This window comes from Monodelphis domestica, chromosome 5, assembly GCF_027887165.1.
Source record: "Monodelphis domestica isolate mMonDom1 chromosome 5, mMonDom1.pri, whole genome shotgun sequence".
NCBI lineage: Eukaryota > Metazoa > Chordata > Mammalia > Didelphimorphia > Didelphidae > Monodelphis > Monodelphis domestica.
The window spans coordinates 191,903,216-191,923,203 of NC_077231.1; the positions used below are offsets into that span (position 1 = coordinate 191,903,216).

General features: G+C 35.5%; 1 protein-coding gene across 4 annotated transcripts in view; it reads left to right on the forward strand.

The window, feature by feature from the left end:
* The window catches only part of PTPRZ1 (protein tyrosine phosphatase receptor type Z1), a 243,673-nt gene that overhangs the window by 200,949 nt on the left and 22,736 nt on the right, over window positions 1–19,988 (forward strand). For 2 of the 4 annotated variants that reach the window (XM_056799634.1, XM_056799636.1), the window contains exons 15-22: window positions 802–887; window positions 4,124–4,144; window positions 4,315–4,411; window positions 8,647–8,729; window positions 9,803–9,937; window positions 11,046–11,180; window positions 14,742–14,905; window positions 17,537–17,672. In XM_056799634.1, the coding sequence (XP_056655612.1) occupies window positions 802–887; window positions 4,124–4,144; window positions 4,315–4,411; window positions 8,647–8,729; window positions 9,803–9,937; window positions 11,046–11,180; window positions 14,742–14,905; window positions 17,537–17,672 (857 nt within the window). The remainder of the gene's footprint in view (window positions 1–801; window positions 888–4,123; window positions 4,145–4,314; window positions 4,412–8,646; window positions 8,730–9,802; window positions 9,938–11,045; window positions 11,181–14,741; window positions 14,906–17,536; window positions 17,673–19,988) is intronic. The other 2 variants (XM_056799637.1, XM_056799635.1) reach the window with 1 other exon arrangement.

Sequence of the window (19,988 nt, forward strand, 5' to 3'; positions counted from 1 at the left end):
AATAATTTGGCCCCTTCACAATTAATTAACAGATCAAATGACTTTGTTTACATGGCATATTTTCAACTTAGAATTCTCGGAATTTTACAGATTAAAAGTCCCAAAGGTTTTTGACATTTTCCTTAATGAATATTCTGCATACAAATGTTTTCCAGTATTTATGTAGAGAAGGAAAGAAATGTTCTCAAATATAAACAGCAATCAGAATATTTGGCTACCAGACATTAAATTCTGCAATTCTATAAAAGTGGTACCATTCCATAAATTTTGACTGTTTTGTTGTGCAAACAACACAGATTAAAATTTAATTTTTGCATAAATTCTTTTTTGGAATTATAAAAGGATTTCTCATTAAAATTAAAGGGAAACTGATGTGAAAATATCCTTCTGAAATAAAAATTAAAAATATAATATTCAATGATATTATGATTTGGACTTCAAGCATGGAATATTTTCCCTCTTTTGAACATACTATTGGGAGCAAAATTACTATACACATCAATCAGATTACTTGCTGAAAATCTGGAATGACGTTTGTAGTAAATATGGAAGAAAACAATCTTGATTTTGGCCTGACGTTTCATTAGACAGAATTATTTTAAAATGACAGTGAAACCATAAAATGAAAATCAAACAATTATTTTGGGGAAAGAATGTTATTAGCCATGAGTTAAGATTCTTTTTACCTTATATAGATATGGACCTAAATTTATTCACTGTTTGTTCTCCTCCTCCTTCTTCTTTCTCCTCCTCCTCCTCCTCTTCCTTTTCCTCCTCCTCTTCCTCCTTTCATTCTTATAGATGATGTTGGAGCAATTCCCATAAAACACTTTCCAAAGCATGTTGCTGATTTACATGCAAGTAATGGATTTACAGAAGAATTTGAGGTATGTTTTCTAGACATGTCTGCTTAAAATTCAGTTCAAGGAATGAGACCTATAAAGGGGTCTACGTTTAACTGATTTTGTTTTAGAGATATCTGAACCATTTTTACTCTAGGAAAGCTAGTAGAATTAAAAATAATTAAGATACCCAAGGTATGTGAAAATCCTGTTGACCCAAAATAGCATCCAAAGGGTTGGGAAATTTTATGGGGATTTTGTTTTGCATTTTATTTCATTTGGTTTTGGGTGGAGGGGTGGAGTTTGGTTTTTTTTGAACCAAGGGAAACTAATTTCCAAAACAAAACCTAGAGAAAGAAGTTGAAAGCAGGCAAATTGTTATTTAGTTATTAGAAATTTTAATGAATAGATTTATCCTCTTCTATAAAATCAAGACCTCTGGTGTTCTCTATTTTTAAAAATTCTGTTAGTAAGTTCTTGTTAGTTTTTTTTCATTTTAATTAAAAAAATAAAATGATTATAAGTCACTAAATATCAGGATTTTACGCCATGTACATATCCTTAGCACTAATTTTATCATTTTTGACTCTGGAACAATCTTCCCTCATGAGATAAAATCATGGATCATCTCCAAAGAAAAGATAAATTTCAAAATTAAATAATAGAACAGTAGAGATTATCCTAAGTCTATTTATAAAATATTATAATTCCTTAAAATAACAATAGCTGGCATTTATATAGCACTTTAAAGTTTTCAAAGTGAACAGACATGCCTTCTCTCATTTGATCCTTACAATACAATTATTATTGTTACCATTTTACAGATGAGGAAACTGAAACCTAAATAAAGTAGTAGTATTAAAATGATCATTTGTCAATTGGTTCAATAAATACTAAATTATCATTTTAATTCTAAATTTTGGAGTTAAACTTTGATCTCCTCCATCCCTGAGCAGTGTCCACATCATCTCCAGACTTGTATCCAAGTTGATAACCACTAAAAGAATTTCACCAGATATGTACTTTGTGCACTTTAGCTTGGATTTTCATTGAGGAATGGGGATACTTGGAGAAAGGGATCATGAACTAGGAATCTTAAAGAATCACTACAGATGGTGGACAGCAAGGTGGCTCACTGGATTGAGAGCCAGACCTAGACAGAGGAAGTCATAGGTTCAAATATGGTCTTAGATACTTTCTTGCTGTGTGATTCTGGGCAAGTCACATAATTACAACTGCTTTCCACTCTTCTGTCTTGGAACCAATACATAATACTGATTCTAAAGTGGAAAGTAAAGGTTAAAAATTTTTTTTAAACCCAGAATCACTATAGATGCAAATAATTGTGTGTGCATTTTCTTGTTCATTGAACGAACAACAATTGATTTCATTAAACCTTTACAACCCATTTAAAAATGTAATTTTATATCAGAGATCATTTGTGAAGAATTGAGATTGGGAAAGCCCTCAGATAAAGGAGAATAATTTAAATCATTGAAATCATAATTTTTAAAATTTTAAATTATTATCCATATATTCCAATGAAAAGCCATTTTCTTATTATAAATTAGGTCTATATAAAACCTTCCTTAAATTATTATTGCAATATTCTAAATGGTGTCCTGATTGCACACAAGTATTAGTAAAAAAACAAAAGAGAATAAGATACTGCTAATTCATGGAGAGAAGACGACCAAATTTGTATTACCAGCATGTCTCATCATTCATATGTCATGGCCCATATATTGAGAAAGTAACCAATTTATACATGAAAATTATCAGACAAGAGTTGCCCAAGGGATAGATAAACATGTAGATTCAAAGCTTATACAACAAGAGTCATTTTTTATCTATTCAATTAAAAAGAATTGAATTATGGAGTAACTTCACTTTCAACTCAATTTTTAAAAACATTTTCTTTTTTTAACATAAATTTAAGAAACTTTTATTAATTCAATAATAAACTTAATGATAACCATGGCTATTTGTTTTGTCTAACTGTTGTTTTGAAGACCCAAATAATTATTTTTCTCCACACTTGGGCAAGTCTGTTCATTTTCTCATGGGAAAAGTCCTTTATAAATGAGGCAAATTCTACATTTTGGACTATACTTTTTTTTTAAAGAAATGAAATAATTTCAGTTATAAATAATCACTTTAATGCAACATGATGCCAAGAATTTGTATCTACATCATCTTATAAAAAATGGCTAAAACATTTTTGAATAGCAATTTTCAGATTTAAATGAAAAAGATTAGGAAACTATATAGTCACATCTGTATTTTGTATATATGTGCATATTTACATATATGTATTTAGATTTAGCTGTATTCTGTAATTAGCACAATACAAAGCATTTAACATAGTGCCTGGCACATACTAAGTGCTATATAAATGTTAGCTATTATCCCACAAATCACAGCATTCCAAAGTTGGAAGGGACCTCAAAGACCATCTAGTTCAGTCCATAGCTGAACTTCTTTATATCATACTTGACAAATGTCCAGCCTTAGCTTGAAGACTTCCACTTACAGGGAGCTTAGTGCCTCCTGAAAGAAAGAGACCTCTCCCCTTGTTCATAGCTTTAATGTTTTAAAAAGTTCTAAAGTTTCCCAAATCAAGACTTCTTTTCAATTTCTGTCGGTAGCTCCTCATTCTGCATTATGGGGCCAAATACAAGTCTAACCTTTCTTCCACATAAAAGCCCTCCAGATATGCAAAGACAAATAGGGTTGGCGGTTAAATAGGTTTTTGCAAATTTAATAAGTAGCTTGAGAAAAGAAATTGCATCAAAACTATACAGTATAATATGAGAGCTTTTTTAAAACAGATTTTCAATATTTTGAAGGAATTAAATAATCTCCTGATTAAAAATGTAGAAATGTTCCCATTAAAATCAATGTAAAGAAAATTAAATATGGTGAGATAAGAACTTCAAATTATTCTTTGTAGTTAAATTAGTTATAAATTACTTACAAAAATAATATTACTAAAGGAAGGGTCATGAAATATGTAATTTTTCTCACCTGCATTTTCAAAATTCATCATTTGTCCTACCTCTTCCTTGTAAAATATCACTTTAAATTCTAAATTAGTGTTTTTATTTGCATGCAGTTGTTTGAAGCATTCAGCCTTGTTATTTGTTGTTAGACAAATGTATTTATTGCATGATCATAGTTGTTTTCCATTGTAAACCTAATATGAACACTTTTTTTTCCTCATTTGTCGTGTGCTGTGGAATTCGATTTCTTTACTCTTTTTGCATTCATTCCCTCATTAGACACTGAAAGAGTTTTACCAGGTAAGGCATTATTTCACTGCATGTTTTTTTTTCTTTTTAAAGCAAAGAAGTAGTTGTAAGATATAGAAAAATTGTTAGAAGATTTGGGTTATTTTGGCTTCCATGTTACATTTTAAGGCACTGTTTTATCAAACATGGATTGAAGCTCCTCATATCCATTTTCTTTTCAGGAAGTGCAGAGCTGTACTGTTGACCTAGGTATCACATCAGACAGCTCTAACCACCCAGACAATAAGAATAAGAATCGCTATATAAACATCGTTGCTTGTAAGTATATTTGTTCTGGACCAATCAGTAGAAATCATCTAAAACTTTAAATGCCAATTTAGCACAGTGCCGTCAGCCTGACAGTCAATCAACAATAATTGAATCAGAGACCATGGCTGGATCTCCTCACTCAAAAGGAACCTAAGAGTCTTTTACGGTTGCTGCATTTCAGGAAGGGCCAGTGTAGTGTAGTACCGAGGGAGCTGGGCGTCCAGTTAGCAGTGCGACTCTGCTTGTCATTTACCATCCAGATGCCACAGAGACAAGTTCTGAGATTTAGCTGCTGAGTTGTTGAGGGCTCCTTCTTAGAATGGATGTGTTGCGTTCTGCATGAGCTGTTGATTTGAGTCAGTCGTCCCCACGCCCATAGGTCCTTCCTTTAATTATATATTGGGGGCCACCTGTGACCTAGAGTATGCTTAATTCCATATATTAATGAAATAAACTATAAAAGTATGTCTAAGTTGACTGTAATTATTTACCCTAACATCTTTTGTCAAAAACCCAAGCTCTCTAGCTAGCCAGAATATCCTAGATCCTAAGTGAACTGATGCAAAGGGAAATAAAACAGAACCAGCAGAACAGTCATTGGAATACTGTAAAGATAATCAGCTGTGAAAGACTTAGTAATTATTTTCAGCTTAATGACCCACTACAATTCTAAAGGACTTCTGTTGAAAAATGCTCTCTACCTCCAACTGAAGGACTGATAGATTTGGAGAACAAATTGAAGCATATTTTTTCTTTTTCCTTCATTTTTCTTGCTTTTGGAACAGAATATGAAAAATGCAGAATTTGTTTCACATGAATTCACATTTGCAGTGTTTTTTTTTATTTCTTGCCTTCTCCAGGTATGGGAGAGTATAGGAAGAGAGAGAGTGAGATTCTGGAATTGAAAAAAATAATTTCATATAAGGGGCATCTTGATGGCTCAGAGGATAGAGCTCCATGCCTAGTGTTGGGAGGTCTTGAATTCAAATTTGACTTCATGCATTTCCTGGCTGTGTGACCCTAAATAAGTCACTTAATCCCTATTACCTAGCCCTCACTACTCTTCTGCCTTGGAACTAATACTTAGTATCAATCCTAAGACAAAAAATAAAGTTTTTTATTTATATTTATATTTATATTTCTTTCATTATACCAGCTATAATTTTAGTAAGCAGAAATAATTATGGCTAGTATAACAAACATTCCCCCCCAAAAAATGTCTAATTCATTTTATATTCATGTGGTGCCCCTATCTCTTTTAGTGATTTTGTAAGCATTCTCAATGAATTCTCCATTTTTCTTTATTTTTAAAAAGTATATAGAATCCTTCCCTACCACACAATGAACAAACCAAAGCTTCCACAAACACCCAGTTAGTTAACATCAATTGGTTATAAACACAAACTTTCATTTTTATTATTTCCCCTTCTTGTGTTTCTCTAATCCTTTGATACTCCTCTCCCTACTACTTCTGACAGTTTGTTTTTTAAGGGATGAGGTTGTTACTTTTAAAATTTTTCTTAAAAGAAGCTAATCAAGACTGAACTCTTGATTAATAGAACCATAGCATTTTGAGGAATAATTTCCTAATACTTTGCCCTTGTTGCTTAGCTTTTTGCTTCCTTTTATTTATTCCCTCTCACTGCTTTCCTTCTCTATGGACTTCAGAAGGCATTCTTTCCCCTGAAGCATGCCTGACACTCTTTCCTTTGCGTAGCACCTGCTGTCATGGTCCCATTCTATCTCTGATTCATCTCTTTCTTTTCTGATTTCCTTCCTTTTTTCAACAACTCCCTGAAATCTCTACTTTATGTTCCTTCATCTGTTCCTAAAGATACCTTCCCTTTCTCATTGGTCCTAAAATGGTTTCTTTTATCTTCATTGAGGCAAGTGCTATCAGTTCAGTTCCATTTCCTCTTTTATCCTGGAACCTTGAAACATGAAACTGGCACCAAGGCTTGATTTCCTTTCTTATAATATTCTCAAAGACAGTTTGTATAGATAAGTCCTGTCTTCTTGTATTCCATCCTCGTTATGATTACATGTTCCACTCATGATTTCTCAATCCACATCTATAAGATTTGGCTTGACTGTGTACTAATTATAGCAGCCTTGAAGCTGTCAAGAACTAGGTTTTGGGTAACTTTCTAAGACTATAAATTTCAGAGATGGTACTAGCCTATAATAGAAGAGTTCATTTTCTTTACCTGGGAATTCCCTAAGTCAGTGAAATGACAGGTCCAGTTCCTTTCCCTGGCCTCTCTATCCACTGTAAATCCTTATCTTTTCTTAAGTGAAAAATGTCTGCAAAGAAATTAACCTTAACCTTTTCTTTATATTTACATCTTCCTGTCCAAAACAGCCTGTCCCTTTCATGAATCACAAATGTTTTTACCACTTTTTAAAAAGATATTATAAATAACTTTATATGTAAAATATACTATATATGAATATAATATAATATATAAATATGTAATAATAATAAATATGAATAAAACTTTGCCTACATTCACTGTCTCAACCCTAAAGAAATGAAGAGGATGGTCTTTAGGCTTGACTTGCTCAATGAAACTGTCACAAAGGATCTTACTAGTCTTGATACTTTCTTCACAGTCATTTCCTTGCTCCCTTAAGGTTCATGTCAAAATCAGAAATCTGAGTAATTTTGTGTCCTTTGGGATGGTTATAGTTGAATTAACCAAAACTTCAACACCATAATCTTTTCAGTGGTAAATGCATCACTTCAAGGGACTTTCCTGATAACCTGCATCTCTCATAGCAACTCTCTCTTCTCTCTTCCTTCTCTCTTCTTCACACACCTTAGGTAAGAAGCCCTTCTACAAAGCCTGAGACTGATGATGCCTTTTTAGAACAGATGGGACAGATGACTCCAAATTCTACTTAAAAATATCCCAGGATAAATTGCTGAATGGCCTGTGTTCCAATAGTGATGAAATTCTCCTTTATATTGATCTGGGCTCAGTAGCCCAGTTATTTCCACCCATTGGTACTCATTCTCTCCTCTAGTACAACATGAGAAAGGCCATGACCTGTTCCATGTGACAGGCAGACCTTCAAATAAGAGGTACCCCTACTTTTTCTCTGCTTCAGCTGCTTCTCATAGGACCTGGTTTCTAGGATCCTCTCATCTTGCCAGTTACTCTTCTCTAGATTCACTTTAATTTGCTTTACTAGATATGGCAGGAAATTCCAACAATGTGAGCTGAAAAATGAAAAGCATCAAATGACAGCAGCTTTTTTACTTAGGGAAGGAGGGAGAAAAAAGGAAAGAACCACAGATACTGCTTCTGTAATACTTCTGCTTCAAAACTGAATTGCTAGAATTTAGCATGCTACCTTCTCAGTCTTTTCATGAAAGTGTCTTTAAACTCTCCTATACAAACAGTTCCAATTCTTGTTCATCCTACCACCCCAGTATCTCACGTGGACAACTCTTCTTAACACTTGCTCAGCCACCTTACAATCTCTGGCCTAGACTATTGCAATTGTCTTCTAATTATGTTTCCAGACTCCCTTCTCCATTTCATTCTCCACCCACTGCCAGGCTAAGATGTCTCTTTTTTAGATAATATTTCACTGCATGTTATTAATTTATTTTATTACATGTTATTACATGTAAAACAATTTTTAACATTCTTTTTTTTTAGTCTTTTAAATTTAGAGTTCCAGATTTTCTCTCTCCCATCCCTCCTGACTCCCCTCCCTAATAAACATTCTGATATCGATTTTACATGTGCAATTATGTAAAATATTTTCCCATACTAGTCATTTTGTGGAAGAGATCTTGAATCAAAAGGAAAAAAAATGCAGAAAATAAAATGTAGCACAGTTTGGTCACCATTCTGAGTCCATCACAGACAGAGGTATTTCTAAAACACAAATCACAACATGTCACTCACCACTCCAGAAGATTCAGTGGCTTTCATATGTTTCTCCTGCCTGAGAAGAATATAAGCTTCTTATGGGCAAGGATTGTTTTCATTGTTGTCTGAATCCACAGCTCCTCAAAGAGTGTCTGGCACATTGGAAGGGCCTACTTAATGATTGTGAATTGAACTGAATTATACATTCAAAGGAATTTTACACACCTGAAAGAGATAGGTCTGAGACTTCATGTGCAGAATGTAACAGACAACCATCAGTTTCCTTTACTAGCCCTACCCCTTCCCAAAGAGCTCCAGCCTCAAATAATACAGTTAACTTGGACTTTTGTTTTATTGCAGATGACCATAGCAGGGTAAAACTCGCACAACTTGCAGAAAAAGATGGCCGATTAACTGATTACATCAATGCCAATTATGTAGATGTAAGTATACTTTTTAAAAAAATATATGTTTATTCTTAAAACTTAGTTGTTGATAAGCTCCATAAAGGCAGGCATTATTTCTAATCATCAGTTTGAATCTTTCTCAATGATTTGCACAACATTCTTCATACAGAGCATACAAAATAAGTATTGGTTGGATTGCACAGAATTAAAGGGGAAAATAAGACCTAATTAACTTATTAAATATAGTACTAGTATATTGCTCAGCACTTATTAAAAATTACATAAATGATAAATCACTAAACTTTACTTTTAGGAAAACTGATGTAGATTTTTTAATGCAGGGTGAGTCCTTCCCAGACTCATTCCTCATCCAAGTTTCACACTTGCTGATTGCCTTCATTCTTTCTCTCTTCCTAGAATACTGCGACCACCTCATACAATTTTATTGCATATATAATGCTTGCTACAGTAGGGCATCATTAAATCCTTCTCACCATGGAAGTCTGAACAAAATTTTAAAATAAACTACTTTAATCCACTTATCAATCATTTTTGTCATTGACATTCCTGAGGATGCCCTCCCAGGAAGGGGCGTGTGGTTGATGTTTGAGCATTTGCTTTATTTTTAAGATGGTAATTGGTATCAAGGAATTTTCAGATATTTTAGTGCCCCTCCACCTGCAAAATACTCAATTCACCTTCCATCAATAGTCAAATGATAAAGAAAGATACTGAGAGGGAGGGACAGGAGGGATGTCAAATTACTTCAGGTGCCCAAGCTCCTCAAACACCGCTAGAACCATCAGGACCAGTTCACTAAAGTTTGGGGAAAAGAGCCAGTTCTCACCAAATGGGCCAATGCTTCCCAGTGGCTCTTTATGAAAATTGTTGTCACTCTAGAAGCTGCTACAGCTTCATTGATATGTGCATAGCATGAATAAATAAAACACAGTGAGGCACAGCACCTAGAGAACTTTGGGGTTTTATAAATGTCTTTCCATCCTTGTTCTTACAGAAATGGTATATGATAAAAAATAGCAGTTGAGTATTTTAAAGTAGAAAACTATGAAGAGAAACACATAGTAACATTGGTCATTTGTTCCTTTTAGGGCTACAACAGACCCAAAGCTTACATTGCAGCTCAAGGCCCATTAAAGTCAACAGCAGAAGATTTCTGGAGAATGATATGGGAACATAATGTGGAAGTGATCGTAATGATAACCAATCTAGTTGAAAAGGGAAGGGTATGTAAGATCACCTATATTGTCATTTTAAGATCAGATTTTTAACTTGCTTTAGATGAAATAAAATCAAACCTGGAAGGCAGCAAAAGTTACAGAAATCAACCAATACCCATTTTTTTTGGAAAATACAGTAACTAAGGGAGAAATAATGAGAACATAGAACAAAAAGCTGTTATTAGAAATCTAGTGGCTAATTTGTGCAGTGGATAAAGCACTAGGCTTGGAGCTAAAAGACCTGAGTTCAAATCTGGACCCAGGTACTTACTAGCTTTATAATTCTGGGCAAATCACTCAGTTTCCTCATCGATGAGATGAAGTGTAGAAGGAAATGGCAAGCCACTCCAGTGTCTTTGCCAAGTAAGTCACCAATGGGGTCACAGAGTGTGAGACATGGCTGAAACACCCGAATAACCATCATAGAAATCTAGTTGATTTGATTATTTGTCAATATAGTAGTCTTATACTATTAGAAAAAAGTAAAATTAATTGAAAAGAAATAAGACAAAATGGAAAGAACCCTGAACTGGTCATCATAAGACATGGGTTCGAGTCCTATCTGCATCATTCATTAATTTTGCAACCTTAGGCATATTGTTTAATCTCTTTAGGCCTCCTTTTCCTCTTGATCATAGGACCGGAGAGGCTGTCTAAGTGCCCCAGTACCTTGATAGTCACCAAAGATTCAACCCAAATTAAGTCTTCTAATTCTAAGTACAGCCCTCTCTCCATGATGCCACACTGATCTCCCAGGCTCAGTGCTTTATATTCTCTTCCATATGGAAATGGGTAGTGTGAAACGCTAGGTTTAGAATTAGGAGGACCTACTTCAGATGTTCTTCCATCTACTTGTTGTGAGACCAAACAAACCATTAGACTTCAAGAAACAGCCTGGACTTCATCTATGTTAACTGATAGTTTTGTGGCAATCTGAATTGGTGAAGAATTTTCTCACATGAGGAGTTTCTTAAGCTAAAAAATTAATGGATCCTTAGCAAATTCCTAAAGAATGATATTTAGAAGAGAACGTATAAACCTTGACTTTATTTCCTTGACTTTAAAACTGAGCATTACAGACACCAAAATTATAACTCTACTTCTTTTATTACAGAGGAAATGTGATCAGTACTGGCCTGTTGATGGTAGCGAAGAGTACGGAAACTTTTTAGTCACACAGAAGAGTGTTCGTGTACTTGCCTATTATACTGTGAGGAACTTTACTCTTAGAAACACAAAGATAAAAAAGGTTAGTACAAGAGAAGTTGATTATTCAATCAAGCAGAATTCTTTTTTAAGACCTAAAGTACTTTCATAATCCTTAAGTAGCATCTTAATCATCAAAGAAGGACTAAATTAATTTTCATATAATTTGAGTATTTTATTGTTTTTTAATGCTCTGAAAAAGTTAATATATATTTACCATAATAGTTTTATCTATCTGAGCCTGTTAATCACAACATATAACAAAATATTTGAAATACAGTCTATTGATTTAATTTTTTTACTGAATATAGAAAACTGTGATGGAAAATTTTAGGCTAAGTACATGTGGCTCAACAAATATTCAAATTAGTATATAGCTTTTGATCATCAATAAAGAGTTTCCCTTTGAGAAACCAGGAGTGAACCTTCTGCTGTCAAACAAGGATCACATAATTTTTAATCCAGTAGGTATTACAGTAAATATTACTTGCTATTTCTTGCCCACTATCAAAATATTATTTCTACCAGAGGAGACACAAAATTTTAATACGGGAGTTCTTATTCTCGAATCTGAACATTTTAAAATATATTTTGATAACTGTATTTCAATATAGCTGGTTTCCTTTGTTATCCTATACATTTTATTTTATGCATTTAAAAACATTATTCAAAAAGGGGGTCCATAAGTTCTGCCAAACTGCCAAAGGAGTCTGTGATGAAAACAAAGACTAAGAATCCCTACTCTAAATCTGGCCTCAAACACTTCCCAGCTGTGTGACCCTGGGCAAGTCACTTAACCCCCATTGCCTAGCCCTTACCACTATTCTGTCTAGGAAACAGTATACAGTATTGACTCCAAGATGGAAGGTAAGAGTTTAAAAAAAAAGTCCCTACTCTAGGCCCTTTCTCCTTCCTGGTCTTGTATCTATGTCTTCATAGCAGAAAGAACTACTTGGAGATTAGTGGGAAAGACCAAGCTGTTTAATTTAACAATTATTTATTGATCACTATTCAACACTGTGCTAGGCACTATGGGAGCTACAAAAATATTGGAAACCATTTCTAAGCTCCTATTCTAATTGTAGACACAGGGCATGCACTCATGGAAGAAACAGATAAAAATATCAAATAGCACTACCCCATGTCCTTTGAACTCTAAGTGGTTCTCTAGGAAGCCATAGAAGTGATTTATTGATGAAGGTTGATATTAACTTTATTCTAAGTATATTATTTTATGTTGTTTAAATTCTGGGGAAGAAAATTTCCCAGTTTATGATAATGTTTAATTTCTTTCAATGTGAATGGGGGTAGTTCAGTGGATTGAGAGCCAGGTCTAGAGATTGGAGGTTCTAGGTTCAAATGTGGCCTCATACACTTCCCAGCTGTGTGACCCTGGGCAAGTCACTTAACCCCTATTGTGGAGCTCTTATCAATTTTCTTCCTTAGAACCAATCTACAGTATAGATTCTAAGACGGGAAGTAAGGGTTAAAAAAAAAAAGACAAGATAAAGAGTTTTGTTTGTTTATTTATTTGTTTTGTTTTTTAGTGAATGGGCATAAAATTAGCTTAACACAGCAAGAAGACAGATTAGTAAACAGAGCCCATACATAAGTGAATGCTTTGTAAGTCTGCCATCCTCACTGCCCATGGATGCCAAAGCAGGATTAGCACTGGATTCATTAACAAAATTCTACAAATAAGGGAATGTAGTGGGAATCCCCAGTTTATCCCAAGGCTGTGGCCAGTTCAGGACACAGTTCAGGAAGTGCTGATCACAGCTGAGAATTCCAACCTAATCCCAGTATCTAGCCCAAAAGAATGGAGCTTGAAAGAATGTAGGGGAGGAAACTGCAGAAAACATCTCTCTGGTCTGGTTCCAAATCGGATTATTTACACAAAGCTCCAGTGAAATCCATCCAACAGACCTTCCTTAAGTCTCCACTTTGTGGAGACATCCTGTAGGTACTAGATGCAAAATAACTCGGGGAATGTATAAGCGCTTCGGTTAGTAGATGGGATAATGGATAAACATGGGACTTTGAGTCAGGAAGACCAGGAAGAGTTTAGATGCTGCCTCAGATAATTACCAGCTGTGTGACTGGCGAAGCTTCAGTTTCCGCATCTATAAAATGGGGATAATGAGAGCACCTACCTCACAGAAGGGAAGATTCAAGTAATATAAAATTTGAATAAGTGAAAGTGAAAGGTCCCTTGTCAACACCGAAGTGCTACAGAAATGCTAGCTATTGTGGTTGTACTTAGAAGAGATAAAATGTACACAAATGCAGGTAATGTAATACAAAAAGGGACAATGAAAGACACCCAGAAGAATCCAGTAGTGGTGTGAGAGATACAAAGAGGGAAAACGATGTATCCTACTGGGGTGAATTAGGGGAAAATGTCGCAGAGGAAGTAGGAGCTTGAATGAAAGAGGAACAGGACCGTAAATGAGAGAAATTTCAAGGGGTAGAAATGAGGACTGGTGATAAGAAAAGCATTCTGTACCTAGAGATTGTGTAAGCAAATGCAGAGAGTGTAGAACAGGTTTAGGAGATCATTTGAATAGTTAATTTTAAAAAGATAACAGAATATATAGATATATCTATCTATCTATATATATATATATCACCCTCTCTAGCTTACACTCCCATTTGTTGGGTCCCCAGTTCTTAGGCTGCTCAGCCTCTGTGTGCCCCTACCAATATGCTTACCATTAACAATCAGCCTGTAGACACAATTAGCTCTTAGCAAAAGTATTTACTAAGTTGCCAGAGCAAAAACAGTTATAAAACATCCCTCTATATAAATCTTAACACACTATTCCACAAAAACACAGGGTCCCTAGGAAGAAAAGATTCAAACTGAGAACACAATGGTAGAGGGACTCGTATAGAAGGAACTCATGTGGCCAAGACAATTCACAATTGTGCTGCTGTAGGATCCAGATGTACTTTCTCTCTCAATAGAGTGATAACAGACATTCCTTTGAGTAAAATAATATCTTTACTGGGCAGATTTCTCATGTGGGATCTCAGAATCTGTCCTGTTCCAGAACACAACTCTTCTCTATTGTTAAAGGTTACACTCTTTCAAGTTATTTCCTCTCTTAGATAACTGTCACTCTGTATCTATGGGTTTGTTTTTTTTCAGTTGTCTCTTCATAGTTGAATAATTCTCCTCCAAAGATGCATGGCCAAGGTGGACCACCTGCCTGCTCCAGAGGCAGCTTCTATCTTGTGTTATTTCCCATCCTTGAATCTGAAAATTTCTCCAGGACTATTTAAAACTTCCAGGAACATGGCTAATTTGCTAGTTCAAACAATCATATTATTTCCTCCTCGATTCAAAAGAAATGTCTAAACCTCATAAAGGAATTACCCTGGCAGTGTAGGTACATTTTTATGATGAATTTAATACTTTAATACCTGATGATTTCATTATGAGTTTTTTGAACTTGGATATGTAGGGTTAGTAAAAAATCAACTCATCAAATATATGAAGAGAAATAGTGTGAGTTTTCTAGAAAGAACGTTGGAACTCTTTGGGATAAGTAAGGAATTGGTTGGAGAACTTTGTATCTGTGATTATTTTTTATTTCTTCAGGGTTCCCAAAAAGGAAGACCAAGTGGCCGTGTGGTTACACAGTATCATTATACTCAATGGCCTGACATGGGGGTCCCAGAGTACACTTTGCCGGTGCTTACATTTGTACGGAAGGCATCACATGCTAAACGTCATGCAGTGGGACCTGTTGCTGTCCACTGTAGGTAAGTTTTAAAAGCAGTCAAAATGGCTTATTCTGAAAAGATAGGATTGCTTATGTTTCATAAGAAAGGAATAGCTTCAACAAAGTTTTACTCAAATGTCAGTGGTCTACATTCAGTGAAGTACACAAAAATAGATTCTCTCTTAAATTCCCATTATCAGCACATGTAGTATGACTTGCCTGTAATCTTGGCGACTAGAGACTGAGGCTAGTAGTTGGGTTCAGAAATTCTGAGCTACAGTGGGCTGAAGGATGTTGGGTGTCTGTGCCAAATCCAAGAGCAGGAAGCTGCCTAAGGTAGGGCAAACTGGCATAAGTCAGAAACAGAGCAGGTAAGATGATAGATGCTTGGGTGGATGGATAGATAGACAGACACATAGATAGATTGTGCTATTTCTCTATAGGGAGATAACATCTATATTTTATCATCTGTTGCTGGAAGTCAGACTTTTGTTCTCTTACGATAAGATGAAACTTTTAATATGCTTTTTATAATGTTTTAATAATTTCATATATATTAATTCATTCTTCTTTAGTTTGTCTTCATGACTCTATTAAGCATAATATTATTCACTCATTCATTCAAAGCAAATCTAACCCTGCCAGTCTCCTGCTCAAGAAGGGTCAGGGGCTTTTTATTACTCCAGGCTAAATTCTGAACTTCTTTTTTTTAAGGGAGGTGGGCAGAGAATAACAGTTAAAACCCATCCCATCTGACTTTAGCTTATTTTTCAAAGCTTAGTTAATTTTACTTTCTTTAGACATCCCACATTTCTAGGCAGACTGGCTTATTTATTGTCCCCCTAGTTTACCATCCAATCTCTTGCCTCATTGTGTCCTTGCACAGATTGTCCTACTTATCTGAAATGTTTTCCTTTAGCAAATCTGTCTTTTACAATACTTACTATCTGCTTTCAAGGTTTAGCTCAGGTGCCACCCCCTATGAACAGCCTTTCCTGATACTCCTAGGGGTCAGTGTTCTCCTCCTACACACAGACTTGGGTTTTTTGTTTTTATTTTTTAAATATGCTTAAAGCATCTGTGGCATTTCTTTCCCTATGTTCCTGTTATACTACTTACAAAGCAAATGCCTTGAAAGTAGGAACAGGGGCAGCTAGGTAACATAAATGAAGAGTGACAAACCTGGAGTCAAGAGGACCTGGGTTCAAATCTTGTCTCAGACACTTCCAAGCTTTGTGACCCAGGGCAAGTTACTTAACTCCCATTGTCTGGCTCTTCTTGCTCTTAAAAATAAAATGGAAAGTAAGTGTTTAAGAAGAACAAGAACAATTTCATTTTTATCCTTATTTCCCCAGTGCTTAGCCCATTGTCTTGCTAGACTCTTAACAAATTCTTTTTCAATATTTTAGTGAAATTGTTGAATGGCTGACATGTGTAAGCCACTCTGCTCAGAGCAAAAGTGTTAACAAAATATGCGATATTTTCTAATCTTTTAAGGAGTAGTATAGTCTAAGGATCACCTTTATTTTACCCATGGAGAAACTGAGGCATAGAAGAGCATGAGCTGGCCAAGCTACACCCCAGAGTTTCCTACTCCTTTGCAATAGTTCTTTCCAATAGATCATATTGCTTTTTCTGGCTTTCTAAATCAGCTTCATTTTTTTTTTCCCAGAGAACCTTTATTTCAGAAATCTTTGCTTTCTGAATACCTAGAATACTATCTTTGCAAGAAGACAAAAATACATCTTTTTGGTACTCTGTGCTTATTTTTTCAGTTGCTGTTTCATGGCTGCAAACATTAAGACCCAGGCTTTGTGCTATTTTTGATGAGCAGATACTGGTATTTCATAAGGCAGTGACGATTTCCTTTTGAACCATGACTTAGCTATTTATGATTTCTGATCTCAGGAAAGGCCTCAGAAAAAAAGTTTGAGAGAACTATTTGATCTCTTTAATCTGATGGTCTGATGATAGGTAGGCTGAAGAAACTCAGAAAAATGCCTGAAAAATAGCTCTGAAGGTCAGGGATTGTTTCGGAGCAATAGAGAAGTAGTAGGCTATTGTGTATGAACAGGTGCTGATTTTCCACTCTGGCACTTCATCCTCTTGGGAGCATTTGAAAAGAAGCCTTTCCTATAAATCTGTCCCTCTGGCAGCGGTTCTGAAGGAGTCAATAGATAATGGTCCTTTAGAAATGACTGGAGTTCGGCTTTATTTTCAGAGATCTTTCTGAAATGACATTTTTCAGTAAAAAAGCTTATGAAATTCCACGCTTTATTAATACTGAAACCTTCACAACCGTATCTGCCTGGTAATATTGACACATGGGCCTTTTCTTCTTGGAACCAAAGCAGTATCACATGAGCCTAAAGCTTTTATTTTCTCTAAGTATATTAAAAGAAAAAAAATCCACCATGATAAATAGAATCAGGTTTCCTTTAGAAGGGAAAAAAAAACCCTGCAGAAATATTCAAAGAACTATCTCAGTATAAATATACTAAGGAGCTCCTTTGGATGTGGAAACCTTGTCCCTATTGCTAAATCTTTTTTGATAGTGGATAGCTAAGTCAATCCTGTGATTCATCTCGTTTCAGCCCAATAGTGACCTATCTTTAAATTCATTTGCCATGCTTCTCTCTGAAGTGCTCCTTTGTTCTTGTGTCCCCTCCAGTGCTGGGGTTGGAAGAACAGGCACATACATTGTGTTAGACAGCATGTTGCAACAAATCCAACACGAAGGAACCGTCAACATATTTGGATTCTTAAAACACATTCGCTCCCAAAGAAACTACTTGGTACAGACTGAGGTAAGAAAGGGTACTCTCAGTGCTTCTGAGTAATGGCTTACATTCATATTTTGCTTTAAGGGTTACAAAGGACTTTTTATAACAACTCTACAAGGGAAAGAAAAAATTGCATTATTGTTGCCATGTTACAGATGAGAAAGTTGAAGGTTGCAGGAGTGATGTGACTTGCCCAGGGTCACCTAGCTAGCTGCTGGAAAAACCAGCATTCAAACCCAGATAGCCTGACCGTTGATGACTTTTTCTACTAAACTACACATTGTGACTAAAGAAAATATAAATATCTCTCTATATAATTTTGGCATTGTCAGAGAGGGAATGCAAGACTAGACAAGCCATTGATTTAATCTGGTATGAGATTTGTGTTGCTGTATTCCAGAATCAGAGGCAGCTAGATGGCTCAATGGATGGGTATAGCACTGGACCTGGAGTCAGGAAGACCTGAGTTCAAATTTGGCCTCAAACACTAGCTGTGTGATTTTGGGCAAGTTACTGTATCTCTGTTTGCCTTAATCTACTGGAGAAGGAAATAACAAACCAATCTGTATCTTTGCCAAGAAAACTCCATGAATAGTACTGGGCTGCTATGGTCCATGGGGTCACATAGAGTCAGGCATGACTGAACAATAGAACAACAGCAGCAATAGAATGAGAGTCAATGTGCTTAACTCATTTGGGTAGAGTACAACACTAAATGAGTTATATTTGATTTCGTTCTCGTGTCTGTGGTAACCAGCCATCTCTTAGACTCCATTAAGGGTGAAGGAGGATCAGCACAAATTCACTGCCTTTGATGGAAACAAGAGCTCAAAGTATACACCCTACCAATGGTTTACCAACTTGGATCATCATTCAAAGAACAGCATACTATTATGGCTCAACAGGCTTTCTTTCCAGATCCTAAAACAGATTCAATATATCATCGAATTTAGAGCTTGAAGGAATCTTAGGGATTTTCTAGTCTCACCTCATTTTACATATAAGGAAACTTATATGGCCCAGAGACATGAAGTGACTTGCCTTAGGTTGTGTGGAGAAGGAGAAATTGGAAAAAACCCAACAACAATGTATCTGAGGCTAGATTTTCTGATTCTAAACTCAGTGCTCTCTTCATTAGGTTACATGCTTCCTGACTGATAATGGGGCACAGAACCAAGCTAGTGAATTTTCTCTCCCCTCACTTCTTTCATTTCTAAATTACAATGAATTTGAATTTAAGGGGGTGGGAAAGACTAATCTATTTACATTTCTGGTTTAAAGTCTAAGAGAAACGATGAGAAGTTTTATTGCCAACTCATCTGAATTCTTTTAATACTAATAATAGCTATATTAATATTGTACTTTGAGGTTTACGAGGCACTTAACCTATATTATCTCATTTTATACTCACAATAGCCCTGGGAGGTATGTGCTGTTATTATCTACATTTTACAGATGAGGAAGCTGAGGCTGAGAGAGGTTCTGACTCACCCAGGGTCACATAGCTTATACCAAAGACCAGATTGGAGCTTGGATATTCCTACTCTGGGTCCAGTACTCCATCCATCATACCTCCTGTGTGCCTCCAATTTCTTAGATGTTTAGAAATGGAAACACTCTTTGAAGTCATCTAATCAACAACATTGTTTTTCCAGCTGGTGAAATTAAAGCATAATACATAAGAGCCACTGAATAAATCTTTGTTGATTGTTAAATCCCAAAGAAGTTAAGTGATTTGACAATGTCATGCAGCTAGTTAATGACAGTTGAGATTCAAACCTGGGTCTACTCAATGGATTTTCTTGTAAGTCTCAATTTTAAGGCTAAATGGGTCAACTTTAAAAAAAGTAGTAATGGTGGGAACAGGTAAGTGGCTCAGTGGATTGAGAGCCAGGCCTAGAGATGGAAGGTCCTAGGTTCAAATGTGACGTTAAATACTTCCTAGCTGTGTGACCCTGGGCAAGTCACATAACCCCCTTGCGTAGCCCTTGCTATTCTTCTGCCTTGGAACCAATATACAGTATTGATTCTAAGATGGAAAGTCAAGGTTTGTTTTTAAATAGTAATGGACACTATGGTTTTAATTCATCAAATGGAACAGAAGACCAACCTTTTGACTTATATCAATCAACCAGGCATTTATTAAGTGTAGGAGTACCATGTGCAGTACTGGGTGTATAAAGACTAAAGCAAAATAATCAATCACTGCCCTAAAGGGGGAGAAAATCTATGTGTATATGTGTATCTAAATATATATATATACACTCCATATAATCACACATATGTATATGTACATATAACACACACATACATATATATGTATTGGCAACTCACTTAACC